Consider the following 17,274-nt stretch of genomic DNA (forward strand, 5'->3'; position numbering starts at 1 on the left):
AAAAATATGAAAACTTCCAATTCATTTTATCAAAGCAGCTTAATTTGCTACAAAAATCTAACAAGATCACTAAAGAGAAGGAAATTTATACACCATTCTCTTTCCTGAACTAAAATGACAGATCTTTAAAAAAATTAATATTCCAAATCTAGCTGTATTTTATGAGGAGGCCATATCATAACCAAATTTGGATTATGCAATGCAAAAAAAAAAAAAAAAAAAAAGGACGAGAGTGGAGGCTGGAAATAACAGGAAGGACCAAAAAAATGGTTGAAAATTGAAACCTTGTTCTTATGTTTCTGTAACTTCCAGAAAAGAAACTACTCAGGAGTTTTTTTAGTTAGGAGGGGGCACACTTCATTTCACAAAACACAGCCTTCATTTATCACAGATTTAAAAGGCAATGCGATGTCTGGCACTGTTCTACGCACAGAGAACAAGAAGTAAACAACACAAACAGTGGTGCTAAATGCTAAGAAGAGATTTGAAATCAGGTGGTGATAATGGGTGACTGTGGTGGCAGGTTTAGATTAGATGCTAAAAACAGAGGCTCCCTGAGGAAGTAAAACTGAGACTAACAGCACCGGTCAGTGGTGTGACAATAGAGAACAAAAAGGTTTGCAGAGACAAGAATTAGTGCCAACACCCTAAGGTTCTACTAACGCTGGTGTTTTGAAGGCATAAAGAAGATTATATGCCAATTCAATGGAGGAAAGAATAGTTTTTTCAACAAATGATGCTGGGACAGCTGGATATTAACACACAAAAGAATGAAACTGAACTCCTACCTCATACCATATACAAAAATTAATTCAAAATGGACCACAGAGCTAAATAACTTATAAGAAAACACAAGAATAAATCTGTGTGACATTAGGGTAAGCAATGATTTCTTAGATATGACACTAAGAGCACAAGCAGCAAACGAAAAAATAGATATACCAAATTTCATAAAAACCTAAAACTTTTGTGTTGCAAACAATACTATCAAGAAGGTGAAAGGAAATCCACAAAATGAGAGAAAATATTTGCAAATTACATATCTGATAAGAGTTGATTATTTAGAATATAAAGAGAACTCATAAAACTAATTAATAAAAAGACAACTCAATTTTAATTTAACTCAATTAATTAAAAGACAGCTCAATTTTTAAATTTGAGACAACTCAATTTTAATTTAACTCAATTAGTTAATAAAAAGACAATTCAATTTTAAAAAATTTTAAAATTGAGACAACTCAATTTTAAAAATAAAACAAATAGCCATTTCTTTAAGGAAGACCTACAAATGATCGGTAAGCACATGAAAAGATGCTTAACATCTCTAGTCATAAGGAAAATGCCATGAGATACCACTTTATACTTACTAAGATGGTGATAATAAAAAACCCAAGACAATAATAAGCATTAACAAGGATGTGGAGACACCTGAACCCACTTGCACTGACGATAGGACTGTAAAATGGTGCAGCTTCTTCACAAAACAGTTTGGTAGTCCCTTGAGAATTTAAATACAGAGTTACCATATGACTTAGCAATTTCACCCTAGGTATATGCCAAGGAAAAATGAAAATATATGTCCAAATAAAATCTTATAAACAAAAATTCACAGCAGCATTATTCACAATAGGCAAAAAAGCAGAAACAATCCGAATGTCCATCAACTGATGAATGGACAAAAGGTGTTCTATCCATACTATGAATATTAAAAAAAAAAAAAGAAATATTGATACATGCTACACCACAGATAAATCTTGAAAATGTTATGCTAAGTTAAAAAAGCCAGTCAATAAAAGAACACATATTTCATTATTCCATTTTTTAAGTATCCAGATAAGAAAATCTATAGAGAACAAGGAGACTAATGGTTGTTTAGAACCTGGAGGAGAGGGTAAGAATGATGATGAGTTGGGAATGACAGTTACTGGGTACAGGGTAGGAAAAATGTTCAAAAGTTAGACTGTAGTCATGGCTGCATAACCCTGTCAATATGCTAAAAAACAATGAATTGTACACTTTAAATGGTGAATTGTATGACACATGGACTCACATGCTGAAAGTTTTTTTTTTTTAAAAAAAGTAATAAAAAAGGGTGAGTCTGTAGGAACAGAAGGCCGAATTAGCTAATTAACTCAGATTAATCCTACTAAAGACAAAAACTTGGATAAATTACATTAATTCCATAAAAATTTAACCATAAACCATGTTTACAGCATTGTTCTAGACAATGAAGTTAAAAAAAAAAAAAGGTTTAAGAAAAAACTTTCAAAAAAGAGCTAACAGGAAAGTAAGGGATACATGGCAAACATCCAGAAGGCAAGTAAGATAAACAATGCATTGATACGTAAGCCACTTCTGTCTTGAGGACATCTGCCAAACAAGAGAATCAGTTGTAAAACTGAGCTACCCTTTTCATGGCTTCCCAAAGCTAGAATGATAAAAGTAAATCTGGGCCCAAAAAAGGTGGAGAATCTAATAAATCCCACCCCAACCATCTTCAAGGCTGGGAACTCATAGGGCTATAACCTTCAAGTTACAGTAAACCAAACTATACTCCAGAGCCAAGTCTTCTCAATGATCGAAGGAAACACAGGCCTTAAAACTGGGCTGAATTAAGGGAACTCTGGATTAGTGGTAGCCTCCTTCTAAAGGTGCCTAACAGAAGCAATGAAAACTCTATCTGGAAAAATGTATGTATCCTAGGCCTCAAAATTAATCCCTCAATATTTTTTCAAATATTACACCCAATGCTAACAAGACACAAAGAGAAGACATCCTGAGAAACAGAAACAAACCCACAAAGACTTAAAGTACTGGAATTATCAGATACATAAGAATGCTTATCCTGGTTTAAAAATTAAAGAACAAGTTTGAAAATATGAGCAGGGAATAAGAAATCTGTAAGTGACATAACCGACTTAAATACCTTTAACAAGTCTTCAGCAAATAAAATACAATGAAAACAACAAAAACTAAAATTAAAAACTCATTTAGCAGCTGATCATTCATCATTTCCAAAGAGTGAACTGAAAAAGCAATCTGAAGAAATTATTCAGAATGTGACAAATAGAGACAAATAGATGAAAATACAGAAAGAATAAGAGACAGAAGACACAGTGACGAGGTATAATAATATTATGGAAAAAAAATAAAAAAAAAGAAAGAGGCATACACAATATTTGACGAAATAATGGCTAAAATTTTTGCCAACTGGATTAAAGATACTAACCCAGATTTAAGATTCCCATAGATCCCAAATATGATAAAAAAAGAAAAAAATCTACAGTAAGATACATCATAGTACAACTGAAAAAAGAAACCAAACAAACCTAAAATAAAGAAAAAAGTAAAGAGCAAGGAGAGAGAAAAAAAATCTAGACTATCTTCAAAGAAGTTACACTGGTATTTGTGTTGTCTAGAGAACAATGGAAGAGAAAGGCAGAGTAATGATTATCGTACATATGATTAAATCCTACATCTAGTGCTAACCTAGAATCTTTTATCTATTGAAATCATTCCTTAAGAATAAAAGATTTTCAGACAAAACATAGACCTGCACTAAAGAAAAGTCTTACAGGGATATTTTTCACAACTAGAAGGTCAAAAATAAAAGCAGTAAATACCTAGGTAATCTAAATCAATCTTGATTAAATAAGTAGGAAAGAAAAAACAAGATCTAGCATGACAAAAAAGAAAACACAGAAACCACTGACAACATTTACTATGGGTCTCACTACATGTAGGCACGTTGTAAGCTCTTCAAGTATTTTAATTCATTTAATCCTCACAACATATGAAGTAGGTGGTATATTAGCCTGATATTAAGGAAAGGAAGACTGAAGGAAAGAGGTATTAAAATTTGGCATATGTGAACAGATTACGGAGAGCCCTGGAGAACTGTTATGTTCCATTTCCGGACTTCGACAGTGCTTACACAAAAATGTGATTCAGAATAATTATAGTATATATATATTTATTTTATGCACTTTTTATATGAGTGTTATATTTAACACACACAAAAATGGTAAAAGAAAGGGAAGGAAATAGGGGTGCCTGGGTGTCTCAGTCATAAGCATCTGCCTACGGTTCATGATCTCAGAGTCTTAGGATAGAGCCCCTGAAGAGCAGGGAGCCTGCTTCTTCCTCTCCCATTCCCCCTGCTTATGTTCTCTCTCTGTCAAATAGATAAAATCTTAAAAAAATAAAAAGAAATGGAAGAAAATAAATGTGCCTAAATAGTAGTGACTACGAGGGAGAAAATGGCAGGAGAAAAATTGGCATACATTATAAAATGAAATAGAGATGTGATAGTGCGTATCTATATATATGTGATTCAACTGCAGATTTTCATTATTAATAAACTTGGAACTTAAAGAATCAACTGTCAAATTACTATGCTGTAGATCTGAAACTAATGTATGTCAACTATACTTAAAAAAAAAATAATCAATGACTTTAAGGGTTACCTGTATTATACATTACCAAAAGTATGGTTATTTACTATAACTATATTTATTTACTATAAATAGTTATTTACCAATAAAAAAAAGTGACAATTTTCTATGTTTTCAACTTTATAGAACCATTTTACTTGTTATCATCACAGGAGTTTCTAATTCATTAAAAACTGAAAAAGACTCTCCTTCAAAGCATTTATTTAATGTATAAAAGCATACCTGATTTCTCAGATAAAGGGAAAAGCCTGGCCAAAAAGAGTTGAATTCGTCCACAGAAGACTGTATTCTGGGATTTTGATAATCTTCTTAGGAGATCTAACAGCATATGGAAATGAAGGTTATAGGAGATTATTCTATGTTTATTACAACTATACCCAAATTTGTTAATCAGTCTGTCAAGAGTATTTTTCTAAAACAGTTCTCAAAATTAGAATAGAAACTATTGTTCCAAAAAAGCACTAAAAAATTCGGAATAAAATGAATTTAGCATTGGCAAGATAAACTTTACTAAACTTTTTTTGGTTTTAAGCTTATGCCCAGAACTGAAACAGTTTAATTTAAAGTGAATGATCAGTTTTAATAAATCAGTCTGTTACTTAAAACTGAAGATACTAATCTATTTTTAAAATTTTATCACTTATGTTTAATTCAACCATCTGTTTTTCTAGCCACATTTATTTTAGAAAACAATCATTTACCACTGAATTACTTACCATTGCACATACGTAGTAAATAATTTTTCCCAGCAGAATAGAATGTATTCTGAAATTAATATACAAATTATTACTACTGTACAGAAGTTGTTAGACACTCTTCAAAAATAAGTCACAGAAAGGAAGATATTAAAGAACACTGACATGCACTGAGTCTACCCTACCACTTTCACTTTTTCCCCACAAACAGCATTTTCAATTATATTTTCACGTACAGAACAAACATGATACCAAATAACTGTTTTAAAGAAAGTGTGCATTTTCAAATTAATTGTTACTACTCAGTCAAATTTTATATTTGAACTTTTTCTTCACTATGACTCTTACTTAGCCCCTCCAAGATAGTAGTATAATTCCCTCATAAGGACAAACTCTTTGGCAGTCAGCAATATAAAAATATAAGGAAAAAAAAAAAAGTAAATAAATAAATAAATAAATTGTATCTTCTGAACTCTGGATCTACAGAAACATAATGTTAGCAGAAAAAGAAACCATGGCACTTACTGATTTCCAAGTAGCAACATTTTTTTCCACAAAAGTGAATATTGTGTCACATTGATCCAGAGGAAGACAATCCAAAACATCTCCCAACAATACAAAAGGTGTAGATGCGGTACAAATACCTTCAAGTGGAGCACAAGCCAATTTAAAAGTTTAAAAAATTGTACAGTAAAACAGCCCATGCAAAATAATTCTGAAAAATATCTCAACAGCATACTTTGTCACTCCTAACAAATTTTTAAGACAAGAAATGGAAGCAACCTAAAAGTCCCCAAATGGGACATACTTAAGTAATTTTTGGTATGTGCACTCAATAATGATGATGATGATAATTCTTGATACACTTCTAGAGCATTTACTATATGTCAGGCACAGAAAGTGATTTACGTATACTAACACATTTAATCCTTATAACCCTATGAGGTAGATATTACCTCCAGTTTATAGAATGGGAAAACTGAGACACAGAGAAGTTAAATAACTTGCCCAAGGCCATAGAGCCAGTAAGTGGTAGAGCTGGGATACGAACCCAGGCAGTCTGGCTCCACAGTCTGTTTTCTTCACCACTAAGCTATTCAAAAGAATATAATGCAGCCAATTAAAAACGATTGTTATGACGACTAAAATAACTTGGAAAATGCTTATGATATAATGTTAAGTGAAAAAGGCAGGATTCAAAACTGTACGTATATTATGGTTACAACAATAAGTTTTTTAAAAAGACTAGAGAAACTAAAAACATATACCAAAATGAATGGTAGTTTTTTAAAGTAGAGAAATTATGAGTAGTATTTTTCCCTTTTGCTCATTTCTAAATGTTCCATAGTGTTGCTAAATTATCTTTGTGATTTGATTTACCTTCAAAAAAGATAATAAAAAAGTTTGATACTGATTTCATCTATTAAACATTTAAAATAAAGGTATCATTTCAGGGGAAAGAATGGTAGAGTAAAAAGTTGTTTATTTCAAAATTCAATGTTATTTAATTAAAACAATAAATTAAAATATTTTTCAAAGAAAGGGTCATTTGACTAGCTCAATGTACTTTCATCTTCCTGCTCATTCTTTCTTCCATTTTAAAGTAACACTAAGTGTTTAAGAAAAGTAGGCTTTTAAGCATAGTATGCAAAGAAAATATCTAGGGAGCACTGTAAGCCCAAAACACTGTAATAAGTTAAAAAACAAAAAAACAAGTAATATATTCAACTTCTGCACTGGTAGGATCACATCTGGAATGTGATGTGAGGGATACTGCCAAGAACCAGTGGGTGGCATAAGGCAGCAGATTTCAACTCAGTTGAAACTCCTATACTATGATCAGTACAAGGGAAACCTGACAAGACTAAAAGCAATCAAGATAGAAAGCCCCATCAATAGGCATAGATGTTGGATGACCATCTGCCAGGGACATTACAGAAGGGAGCAGGAAAGGCTAGAGATGAGACTGGACTGGACAACTGCTGAAGTCCCTTACCACTTAAGACTCTGAGATACTATATGCCCTGTATACCTAAGAGATTTAAGAAGCATACTCCCTGGCAGTAGTTGCAGCATACTTTGACAAAAGTTAACTCACATTTAATTACAGAACTTAAGAAAATTACCTAGATTCCAGTTCCAAAGATTCTGATTGAGTAAAACTAAGCTGAGACCTTGCAGTCTCATTTAAAAATAGAGATTCACTGGTGATTCTGATGAGCTGCACTATAGTGTGATCCCCAGAACTTTCAACAACCTGCACCCCAGCCTCTGCACACCCTCTTTGCTTCACTTAACCTCGCCTACAGATACTCCTTCCTCAGTTCCCATTCTGCCATGTTGATCCTTGCTCGGTTTTGTACACAATGCTTTTTTCTGTCTACACAGTCTCCCTCCTATCATGTGGCAAATTCCTACTCCATCTTTCAAAGTACACAGTAAATATCAGTGCATCTAAAAAACTCCTGATACCTTTGAACGGGCCACCCCATCTATACTTCTGAAGCACAGTATAAATAAATTAGAGCATTTATCATATCCTGTTTATTTTTATGTAGACTATGAGATTTTGTGGGTAGGTATTTTTGTACTTTTTAAGCAGTAAAGTGTCTGACACTAAACAGAAGCTCAATAAATATTTGCTGAGTTGAATTTAATAAAACATATTTATGGATAATGTGAAAACGTCACAAGAAGAACACAATTAATAATCTCTTGAGAAGGACTATTCCTCATCCAATTAAAATTAAAAAAGCATCTAAGCTTTTATCATAAGTCCTTATCTTTTTCAAATAAAGTAAAAGTTCTAAAAACAGACTCTGAACTTCAAGCATTAAAAATATCACCAGTCTACAAGAGTAACACATCAAGGTAATCAATGAACTAAGTAAACTGCTGTTTGGCAAAAACTGGGCAAGGAACACTCCCCACTGCAGAACTCATTCAAGTATGCAATGAACATCCTGTATAAAAGTTTAAAGTGTCAAGTCAGAATTTATGAATTATGCTTAAGTTTACAGAATAACATGCTGCTACACTAGCAGACCACTTTTACCTTGAATGTTCTAGTTTTTTAGGAATAGGTATCAAAAGAATAAATATGTGAGTAATACTTTACAGATTAAAAGGCATTTTTCACTTACATTAAATAAATATTTCAACTACATTTGCTAAAGAGTATGGATGAACTAGTTTTTCACTGTTTCCTTCTGCAAATATTTAATGAGCTCCTTCTAGGTGTTAGGCACTGTGTACTTCCTATATGCCTTTTTTAGTCTGGCAATTATCCCCCATGGCCACTGCCCCATTTTAACAGTCCCCTACCTAGTTTTCCTGCCAGCAGTCTCTCCCAATCCAACTCTTCCTCCATAGCTCCCTGTTAGCATGGTATACAAAGCCCTTTACAATGACCCTAAGCTACCTTTCCTGTTTCCTTCCTCACCATTGTTATCATCCTCTCACCCCTCTGCTCCACCCAATTCTTTAGCCAGGCTAAACTTGGCCTTTACACAGCTTTGTATTCCTTTCTGACAAATGTGAGAATCTCTCACATCCCAGCTCCTGTTACAGCTTCCCTTCTAAGACCTCCCTGATTCCTTCAGAGTTTAGAGAGTCTCTTCAATCACACTTCATTCCCACTTCACAGTAATTATACCTCAGTAAAAAATTTACACATCTGTTTCCTCCATCAGCCACTAAGCTACTTATGGGCAGTGATATGTTTTCTTTAACACTGAATGTTTAAGTCCTATCTCAGTACCAGGCACATAGTAGATGCTCAATAAATATTTATTGAATAAATGAAACAACTGGAGAACAAAGAAAGTGTCAAAATGTGTGCTGCGTACTAGAAACGAGAAGTGTGAGCTAATTTCATTGGGACAACTTCTTGGCAAAGGTGGTAGGCAGAATTTGAAAAACGAACAAAATCATATAGATGGAGAGTATAAGGAAAATAACTTTTAAATAAAGCATGTCACATCCATGATTACTTTAGAAAAACAATGCTGTACTTACCTTCAGTTACTCCCCCAATAGCAAGAGAAATAATAGCTAAAACGTTTTCACATGATGAATGATTTATCTACCAACAGAGGAGAAAACAATTTAATTTAGGAACCAGAGTCCAGACTAGTTTGGTAACAATAAAAACATATCCTTTGACATTAAAGTATCAGAAACAAAAGACAAACCTATTTCTTGCAGAAAATAAAATTACTAAGATGAAAATATAAAAAACGAGTTAACAGTAATAGAATCACTAATCGCAAAAATAGATCAAGTAAATAATAAGGGGGTGATTCACTTACAATCCAATGATCTTAGGAAGATGGTTACATTAGCATGATTATGGCTACAAGCTAATCAAGTAAACAAGCACTGAGGCCATAACTCAATCAATGGCACAGGGCAAAGACAGGGCCAGGGGAATTAACTGCACTGTTGCATCAATATGTCTGAGGGTTTTATTTTATTTTTTTATTTTTATTTTTTTTTAAATTTTTATTTATTTATGATAGTCACAGAGAGAGAGAGAGGCAGAGACACAGGCAGAGGGAGAAGCAGGCTCCATGCACCGGGAGCCCGACGTGGGACTCGATCCTGGGTCTCCAGGATTGCGCCCTGGGACAAAGGCAGGCGCCAAACCGCTGCGCCACCCAGGGATCCCTGTCTGAGGGTTTAAAAAAAAAAAAGGGAGGTAGTACTTAGGTTCCATAACATTATAGAAACTAGAACTTTTTAAGTATTCATTATGTGTTGTTTTATATAACCCTGAAGAATGTTATACTTCCTCTTACATGGGAAACTGAGGCTCAGAAAAGCAAAGTAACTTGTGGAATGCCTCATAACATGACTAGGTCTGAAGAAGAGGAAAAAAATGAGTTTTGATGCCAGAATTGTTTAAAAGGAAGGGACACTGTATTGTACCCATTAGAAAAGGATCTAGCTTCTTGGGACACAACCTTCACCTAACCAAGAATAAACTGCTGAAAGTTTTCCTTTCCTTTGGGTGCCCCCCTAATGGTAAATAAATTCAGAGTTTTCAAGTTTAGGTTAAATTTTTCTACCAAAGTTGGATAGGCTCTGGCTATTTTTGTATACTAATGGGTGAGGATGCCACAGGAAAATGAGGGCATGGAATCTGAGTTCCCATGCTAAACATCCTTGGACTAGACCTTTTATGCTACTAAAGGATGTGTCACTGTTTATTGAGCAAAGCGAGAAAGCCCACCTTCAAATTATAGTGCTTTCTTGCTCAGGAAAACCTCATCAATTTTTTCTTATATTCACTTGTAGAGAGATTAAGGGTTTACCCCTTAAATTGTACTTGTGCTGTCAAAATGCTTAACTATCACATAACTCCTATACTATGATCAAGTCAGCTTTCATAAAGTAGCAAGCTCACTGCAGAAAAAATAATCTTGTTTAAATATCCATTCTGAGAATAAAAGCAATTTAAAAATAACATTTATTAATTTAGCAGCAAAATTTTGACAATGAAGGAAAACATACTTACAATTTCTTCTTCTAGAACACCTCTGAAAGCTTGGTCAAGGGTACATTTTTTTTCATTTTCACTATTAAAAACAAAAGACACCTGCATTTTTAAACAGCTCAAGGTTAAGTATAAAGATCTGGGCAAGTGTATTTCATGGATATCAATGCCTTACCTGCCAGGTAATTGGCTGAAGGTATTCAACAATGGCTTGATATTTTTGTTGTTGAGGGCCTCTCTGGTAGACTTCTAGAAAAATAAAAATAGCATGTAAGTGGAAAGATTTTTGCCTATTGTTTACTGAAAAACATCACTCATCAACAGTATATTTAACTAGAAACACTTACACTTGGGAAAAACTATCAGTCATTCCATCAATAATTCTTATTCAAATGCCACTTAATGATGCAAACTCTAATCACTTTAAATTTGACAAGAGCTTACCAACTAGACTTTCTTATTCCAGGCTTTCCCTCCTTACCATTTCTTTACATATCACATTCATGAGAGTATTCTACTTTTTTTTTTTTTCTAAATCTCCAAATGGCTCCTTATTTACAGGCTTTGGTTTTAAAATTTCACAGCTCCCTCTCAAGGTCCTTGATGCTATCACCTTCAATCTATCCAATCTTATTTCCCACTACCATCTAACATACAGTTTCCACTAAGGTCTAGACATTTTTTCATTATTTTCTACCAAGCTCACTCTAGTGTATTCATTCACTGTTATTCCCACCTGCTCATGCAAATCCTATCCATTCTTCAAGACCCATCTCAAGTCCCATCTTCTCTAGTTTTGCTCAGCCCAAGTCTCTAACACACAGTCAACACTGAATACCTGCTAATTGTCTTAGTCATAAATGAAAGTCAAGATAATAAAAAGGGGATTCTGACTCAGTAGCTAGACCATGTAACTTCTGACATCCGGGTTGTAAGTCAAGCCCTACTTTAGGTGTAGAAATTATTTAAAAATAAAACCTTAAAAAAAAAAGAAATATGAAAGACAAAAATACTGCAAAGTCTTTCATTCTGTAGAAACTCACATACACTTGGAAAGTTATCTCACTACCCCCAGGAATTCGATTTACACTGGAAATGTCCGTTCCTGACTCTGCCAAGAGTAGACTGTATAATCCTCGGCATATGCCAAGAGTAGACTGTATAATCCTCGGCATATCTCCTTATCTCTTTGTGCTTCAATTTCTTTACCAGTTAAATAAGGGGGCTGTCGGGCAGCCCTGGTGGCCCAGCAGTTTGGCGCTGCCTTCAGCCCAGGGCCTGATCTTGGAGACCCTGGATCGAGTCCCACTGCCGGCTCCCTGCATGGAGCCTGCTTTTCCTTCTGCCTGTGTCTCTGCACCCCTCCTCCCGCCCCCACCCCGTGCCTCTTATAAATAAATAAATAAATAAATAAATAAATAAATAAATAAATAAATAAATAAGCAAGCAAGCAAGCTGTTGTAGATGCCTGGGAACTTAGAAATACAGACTTTCAGGCTCTATTTCAGACCTACTACACCAGAATCTACATTTAACAAGATCTCCAGGTGATTCCACTGTACATTACACCTTAAGAAGCACGGGACTAGATGATCTCAAATTAAATGGTCCCCTCCAGGACTAGTATATTCGGTATTTCTTTTTTTTTTTTTTTTTAGATTTTATTTATTTATTCATGAGAGACACAGAGAGAGGGGCAGAGACACAGGCAGAGAGAGAAACAGGCTCCTCACAGGGAGTCCAATGTAGGACTCGATCCCAAACGCGGGGATCACGCCCTGAGCCGAAGGCAGACGCTCAACCGCTGAGCCACCCAGGTGTCCCCATATTGGATATTTCTAACAATTACTCTTAGCAGAATTTCAGAGCACCAGGGATTGCAGAAAAATACACAGAAAGAAAACGATTCTGAAGACATAAACGAGATATTACTTGGTTAACAAACGAACGCTCTTTGCATGGGATAAAAAAATAATGTGCACACAAGAAAACTCTTTATTCTGGCGTCACTAAAACTAGGTAAGCACAGTTAACTATTCAAGTAGTTGAATCATAACTTGAAATATTGGCGCAAATGCTAAAAACAAATACAGGCAAGCAACTCAGAACAGGGTTCTTCATGCTCTGATGGGCAACGTAAAATGAACACTGGGTCTGACGTCAGAAACACGAGCGAAGTACATCACCTTACTTTTTTTGGGGGGAGGGGGTGTGATCTCAATTTCCAGCTCATCTACCAGGCTTTAATAGAACTTTGCCTACTTCACAGTGCTATTCAAAGAGTTAAATACGCTAACATGAAAACGCTCTGTAAGGCTTTCCCCAAATGCTCAAACTACTCTTCCAAACTGTGTAAGTATAAAATGACATCCAGCAACAATCCCCAAGCTGATCTCTCTGCCTTTTCCTACTTAGGATCTCGTTAATCTCTTGGGAGCGAGATACGGAAGGCTAAAGGCTGGTGAATAAGCGACCGAGATCCACGACTTGGCAGCTGAGGAGGCGGAGCGCGAGCCAGTCCCCTGGGCTAAGATCACTCCCGCCCTCACCCGTAAGCAATTTTGGAGACACCTGTCCGGCTAAGCGAGCACTGCGGAAGAGCTCGACCGCACCGGAGGTCGTGTGCGGATGAGCCCTCCACGCGGGGCACAAAGGCGCCCAGACCGCGAGGTTCAGAGACCTGCCGACAGGAGGACGGAGGCGGACAGCACGGGACGCACGGAAGAGACAAGTAATGCGTCTTTCCCACCTCCCCGCCCCCGACGGGGCCGGGAGCCGACACCGCGGGGCACACACCTCAGTTCCCGCCTTACTCCAGGGCAAAATTCGAGTATTTTCTGGGAGAGGAGGAAAAAGATAGAGCCAGGTCAGAGCCGCACCCTCCCACAGCCCACTAACCGTGAACCGCGTCCGCGCTTCGGGCAAACTGAAGAGCGGCGGCGTCGGAGACATCTTCCCGGCTGCGCGTGCCCGCCACCGCGCTGCGGCGCCCGCCGATGACGTCAGGCGGGAGCAGCGAGATCGCGCTGTCCGAGCGCGGCTAGAGCGGCCTGTGAGCCGAGGGCTAGGCCCGCTGGCGGCCGGGAGCCTCGCTGGTGACAGTTCGGCCGGCCTTGGCGGGGCTGAGTCAGCCACAGCGTGCTCGGTCCGGATTCGTGGAGCGCCCTCGGGGTGACGGCATAGGGGCGTCCTGGCCCTGTCGGCGTGGTGCTGCCTGGCGGGGACTAGGCCAGCGCGCGCACCTGCGGTGATTTTCCGGCTCTGGGGAAGCTGGGCGAATGGCGGCCAGTCAGGCTTACTGAGTCGCGCGGGAAGGTCACCTCGGCCTGGGAATCCAGGGCAGGTGGGTCATCCGGGGGTGCCCCTGGCGGGTGAAGTGGGGGCGGTGCCTGTGAGCCCCGGACGGCAGTCATTCTCGCCGAGGGAGTGCTCTTAGCTGCTGCCTTGCTGAGTAGTTAGTCCACGGACCCTGTAGCTTAGGAGCAGTTCCCTCTTCCGTGAAGTAGAAATAATGCCCGTTTTACAGGACTGTGGAAAAGCACAAATGAAATAATGAAAGCAAATGTGGCTTCTATGGGACTAGGAGTATCATTGTCAGTTTTTTTTTTTTTTTTTTTTTTTTTTTTTTTTAAGATCTTACTTGTTTATTCATGAGAGACCCAGGCAGAGGGAGAAGCAGGCTCCACGAAGGGAGCCCGACGTGGGACTCGATCCCGGGACTCCAGGATCACGCCCTGGGCTGACGGCGGCGCTAAACCGCTGAGCCACCCTGGCCGCCCCTCCTTGTCAGTCAGTATCTTAGTGTCCGTTGACTTTTCTGCATAGAGAGGCCTCTGCCGAGAATTTGCAGTTCTCGGCGCTCATTTGCAAACGGGCGGCACCCGTTACAAAAAACGCTTTCTCCTCAGCAGTTTCCTCCCTTGTCGCCTCACTGGAGAGGCGTGGCCAGGGAGACGCCAAGCGGCACTAACTTTGTCGGTTGGAATCATGCTGCGGAGAAAGCAGCACCGACCGGAACACTCAGTACTGTTCCCTCCCATGTATACCTTCTCCCTTCATTGGCATCTAATAAGAATACAGGAAGCTTAACCAAAAGATAACTTTGCATAGTTTTGCCCATAAGTTGGAATTGTCAGACAGTGGTGGCTACCTGAAGCATTACAATCTTGTTTAGGAATCAACTGAATCATTCAAGTTTGAGTGTATGACTTAAATTCCAAATCGGCTGGAAAAAAACAAAAACAACAAAACCCAAACCTGGTATTAACTTATTTAATAGGTAGCTGATGTAATAAGATTATTATTATATTACAGATGATTATTAACTGGAGCACAGCTAAGACCTAAGAAGTAAATAATTTTTCTGGGGACGCCTGGGTGGCTCAGGGCTCCGGAATCGAGTCCCACGTTGGGCTTCCTCACGGGGAGCCTGCTTCTCCCTCTGCCATGTCTCCGCCTCTCTGTCTGTGTGTCTCTCATGAATAAATAAAAAAGTAATAATTTTTCTTTTTTTTTTTTTTTATAAGAACCCAACGTAAGGTTTCTTGACTCATTCACCAAAGCCCAGTGACTTAGAATTAGAATTCTCTTTTTTAATTCTGCAAACATCCATTAGGCACTTTGTATATTGTGGACAGTATTTGTTAAATGAATAATAAATATTTGAACAAATTATTGAATGAGCAGAATAACACAGCATAATTCTTTTTTGGGGATCTCTAGTTGACATAAATAATTTCAGTGAGGAATCCCTGGGTGGCTCAGCAGTTTAGCGCCTGCCTTCTGCCCAGGGTGTGATCCTGGAGTCCCAGGATCGAGTCCCACGTTTGGCTCCTTGGATGGAGTCTGCCTCTCCCTCTATCTATGTCTCTCATGAATAAATAAATAAAACCTTAAAAAAATAATAATTACAGTTTACAATTTCTATCATGAGCAATTTAGATCATAGCTACCATAAGCGACCAAAAGAGAGAATCAATACCATATTTGGTGGTCAAGGAGCCTTTGTGGAGAAGATAGACTATGAGCTGGTCCTTGAAAACTGGACCTGGCAAAGAGTGAATAGGAGAAACCTTCCCAATGGAAGGAATGGTATGAGCAGAAGTGTGGAAGGGAGAAGGCACAAAGATAGCCATTTATTTTGACTATAACATTGGGTTCTGCACAGAAATAGAGCTGAAGAGTTTAGCTGGAACTAGATTGTATTAATGTTTGAGGCCAAAAAATGTTACAGGTTTAAAAATGGCTTTTATGGGAGCACCTGGGTGGTTCAGTATGGTTAACTGTCTGCCTTTGACTCAGGTCATGATCCCAGAGTCCTGGAGCCTGCCATTCCCCCTGCTTATGTTCTCTCTCCCACTTTGTCAAATAAATAAAATCTTTTTTGAAAAATGGCTTTTATAGAAAGTTATTACTGGCAGTATATTTTGGCGTGAAGGAGAAAAATGAACTGTTTTCCTGCTAATTAGCAAAGCAACATCAGATAAAAGAGTAGGGAAAGAAAGGTAATCATCAGGTGACAATGGGGAGTTATATTTGATGAGTGCGGATTTTAGCTTGGGATGACAAAGTTCTAGAGATGGATAGTCATAATGATTGCACAACAATGAATTATATGCTTAAAATAATTAAAATACTAAATTTTATGTATGTTGTACCACAATGAAAACTTGAAAAGCAACCCGTTTTTTTAAAAAGGCAGCAGTCTGCTACTAGATAACTTAAAAAGGGCAAAAACATCAAAAGCATTGGCATGATCTTGAGAACTGAAGATTATATACACTAAGGCCAAGAAGTAGACAATGCAGTTTTTGAAAGGTGTGCACCAAAAATCACTATAGTAAAAATATTTTAGCATTTAGATCATGTTAATTAATGTTTATAATTCCAAATGCACTCAACATGAGGTATCTCATTTGGTCCTCTATATGATATTTTGAGGTGTGTAATATTACCTACAATACAATTATCCTACAGTTATTCCATCCATGAGGAAACAAACTCAAAGAGAGGGTTCGTGATAGAGGCAATCAGCAAAATAAGACCAAGAGTTTTGATTCCAAATTTTGTGCTCATTACACTGTTATATTGTCATGAATAATGCTCAAGTTTTACTGAGTACCTCCTTATGACACTTTCTTGTATTTCTATTCCTTACAACAGTATTGCATATAGTTATATAACAGTGAGGAAACAAGTTCAGCTGTCCTAGCTCACTTGGCTAGAGAAAGCTAATTTGGGATTTGGGCCTAGCTTTAATCCCAGAGCCTGTATTTTTCTCAAGTCTTAATTCTGAATCATTATCAAACCATAGACCATTATTGTCCCATAAATTATTGCCTTACAGTCAGATAAGGGTGAGGATCACATTGTTATGACAAAACATTAGGGGTCTTCAAAAGTATGTAATAACACTCAAAAGGCAGACATCCAATGGCACATAACAACTTCACTTATAGTTTTTGAACACCTGTTTTTCCTGGCGAGGTAAAGTGGACCAGGGACTACCTCTCTTAGCAAATACCCTCCAATGAGAATTCTAGGCTTGGTGGTTTAGGTAAGTTCTAAGCATTCACATCACTATTCTTTTCTTTGGTGTCCTTTCACTGGGATTCACGTTACCATTGGC

At 37.5% G+C, this 17,274-nt stretch overlaps 1 protein-coding gene and 1 long non-coding RNA gene across 2 annotated transcripts in view; one reads left to right on the forward strand and one right to left on the reverse strand.

Moving 5' to 3' along the window:
- The window catches only part of THOC1 (THO complex 1), a 54,486-nt gene extending 40,810 nt beyond the window's left edge, over positions 1-13,676 (reverse strand). Inside the window, exons 1-7 of the mRNA XM_025429361.3 lie at positions 13,545-13,676; positions 10,822-10,895; positions 10,668-10,728; positions 9,167-9,233; positions 5,675-5,793; positions 5,171-5,219; positions 4,677-4,772 (exon numbers count right to left, since the gene is read on the reverse strand). Coding sequence (XP_025285146.1) covers positions 4,677-4,772; positions 5,171-5,219; positions 5,675-5,793; positions 9,167-9,233; positions 10,668-10,728; positions 10,822-10,895; positions 13,545-13,598 — 520 coding nt within the window. The 5' untranslated portion in view covers positions 13,599-13,676. The remainder of the gene's footprint in view (positions 1-4,676; positions 4,773-5,170; positions 5,220-5,674; positions 5,794-9,166; positions 9,234-10,667; positions 10,729-10,821; positions 10,896-13,544) is intronic.
- Positions 13,677-13,850: 174 nt separating this feature from the next.
- LOC112647987 (uncharacterized) overlaps positions 13,851-17,274 on the forward strand; it is a 75,883-nt gene continuing 72,459 nt past the window's right edge. The window contains exon 1 of the long non-coding RNA XR_003128633.3: positions 13,851-13,989. This is a non-coding gene — a long non-coding RNA (uncharacterized LOC112647987). The remainder of the gene's footprint in view (positions 13,990-17,274) is intronic.

The sequence above is a fragment of the Canis lupus genome, chromosome 7, assembly GCF_003254725.2.
Source record: "Canis lupus dingo isolate Sandy chromosome 7, ASM325472v2, whole genome shotgun sequence".
In the NCBI taxonomy this organism is placed as follows: domain Eukaryota; kingdom Metazoa; phylum Chordata; class Mammalia; order Carnivora; family Canidae; genus Canis; species Canis lupus.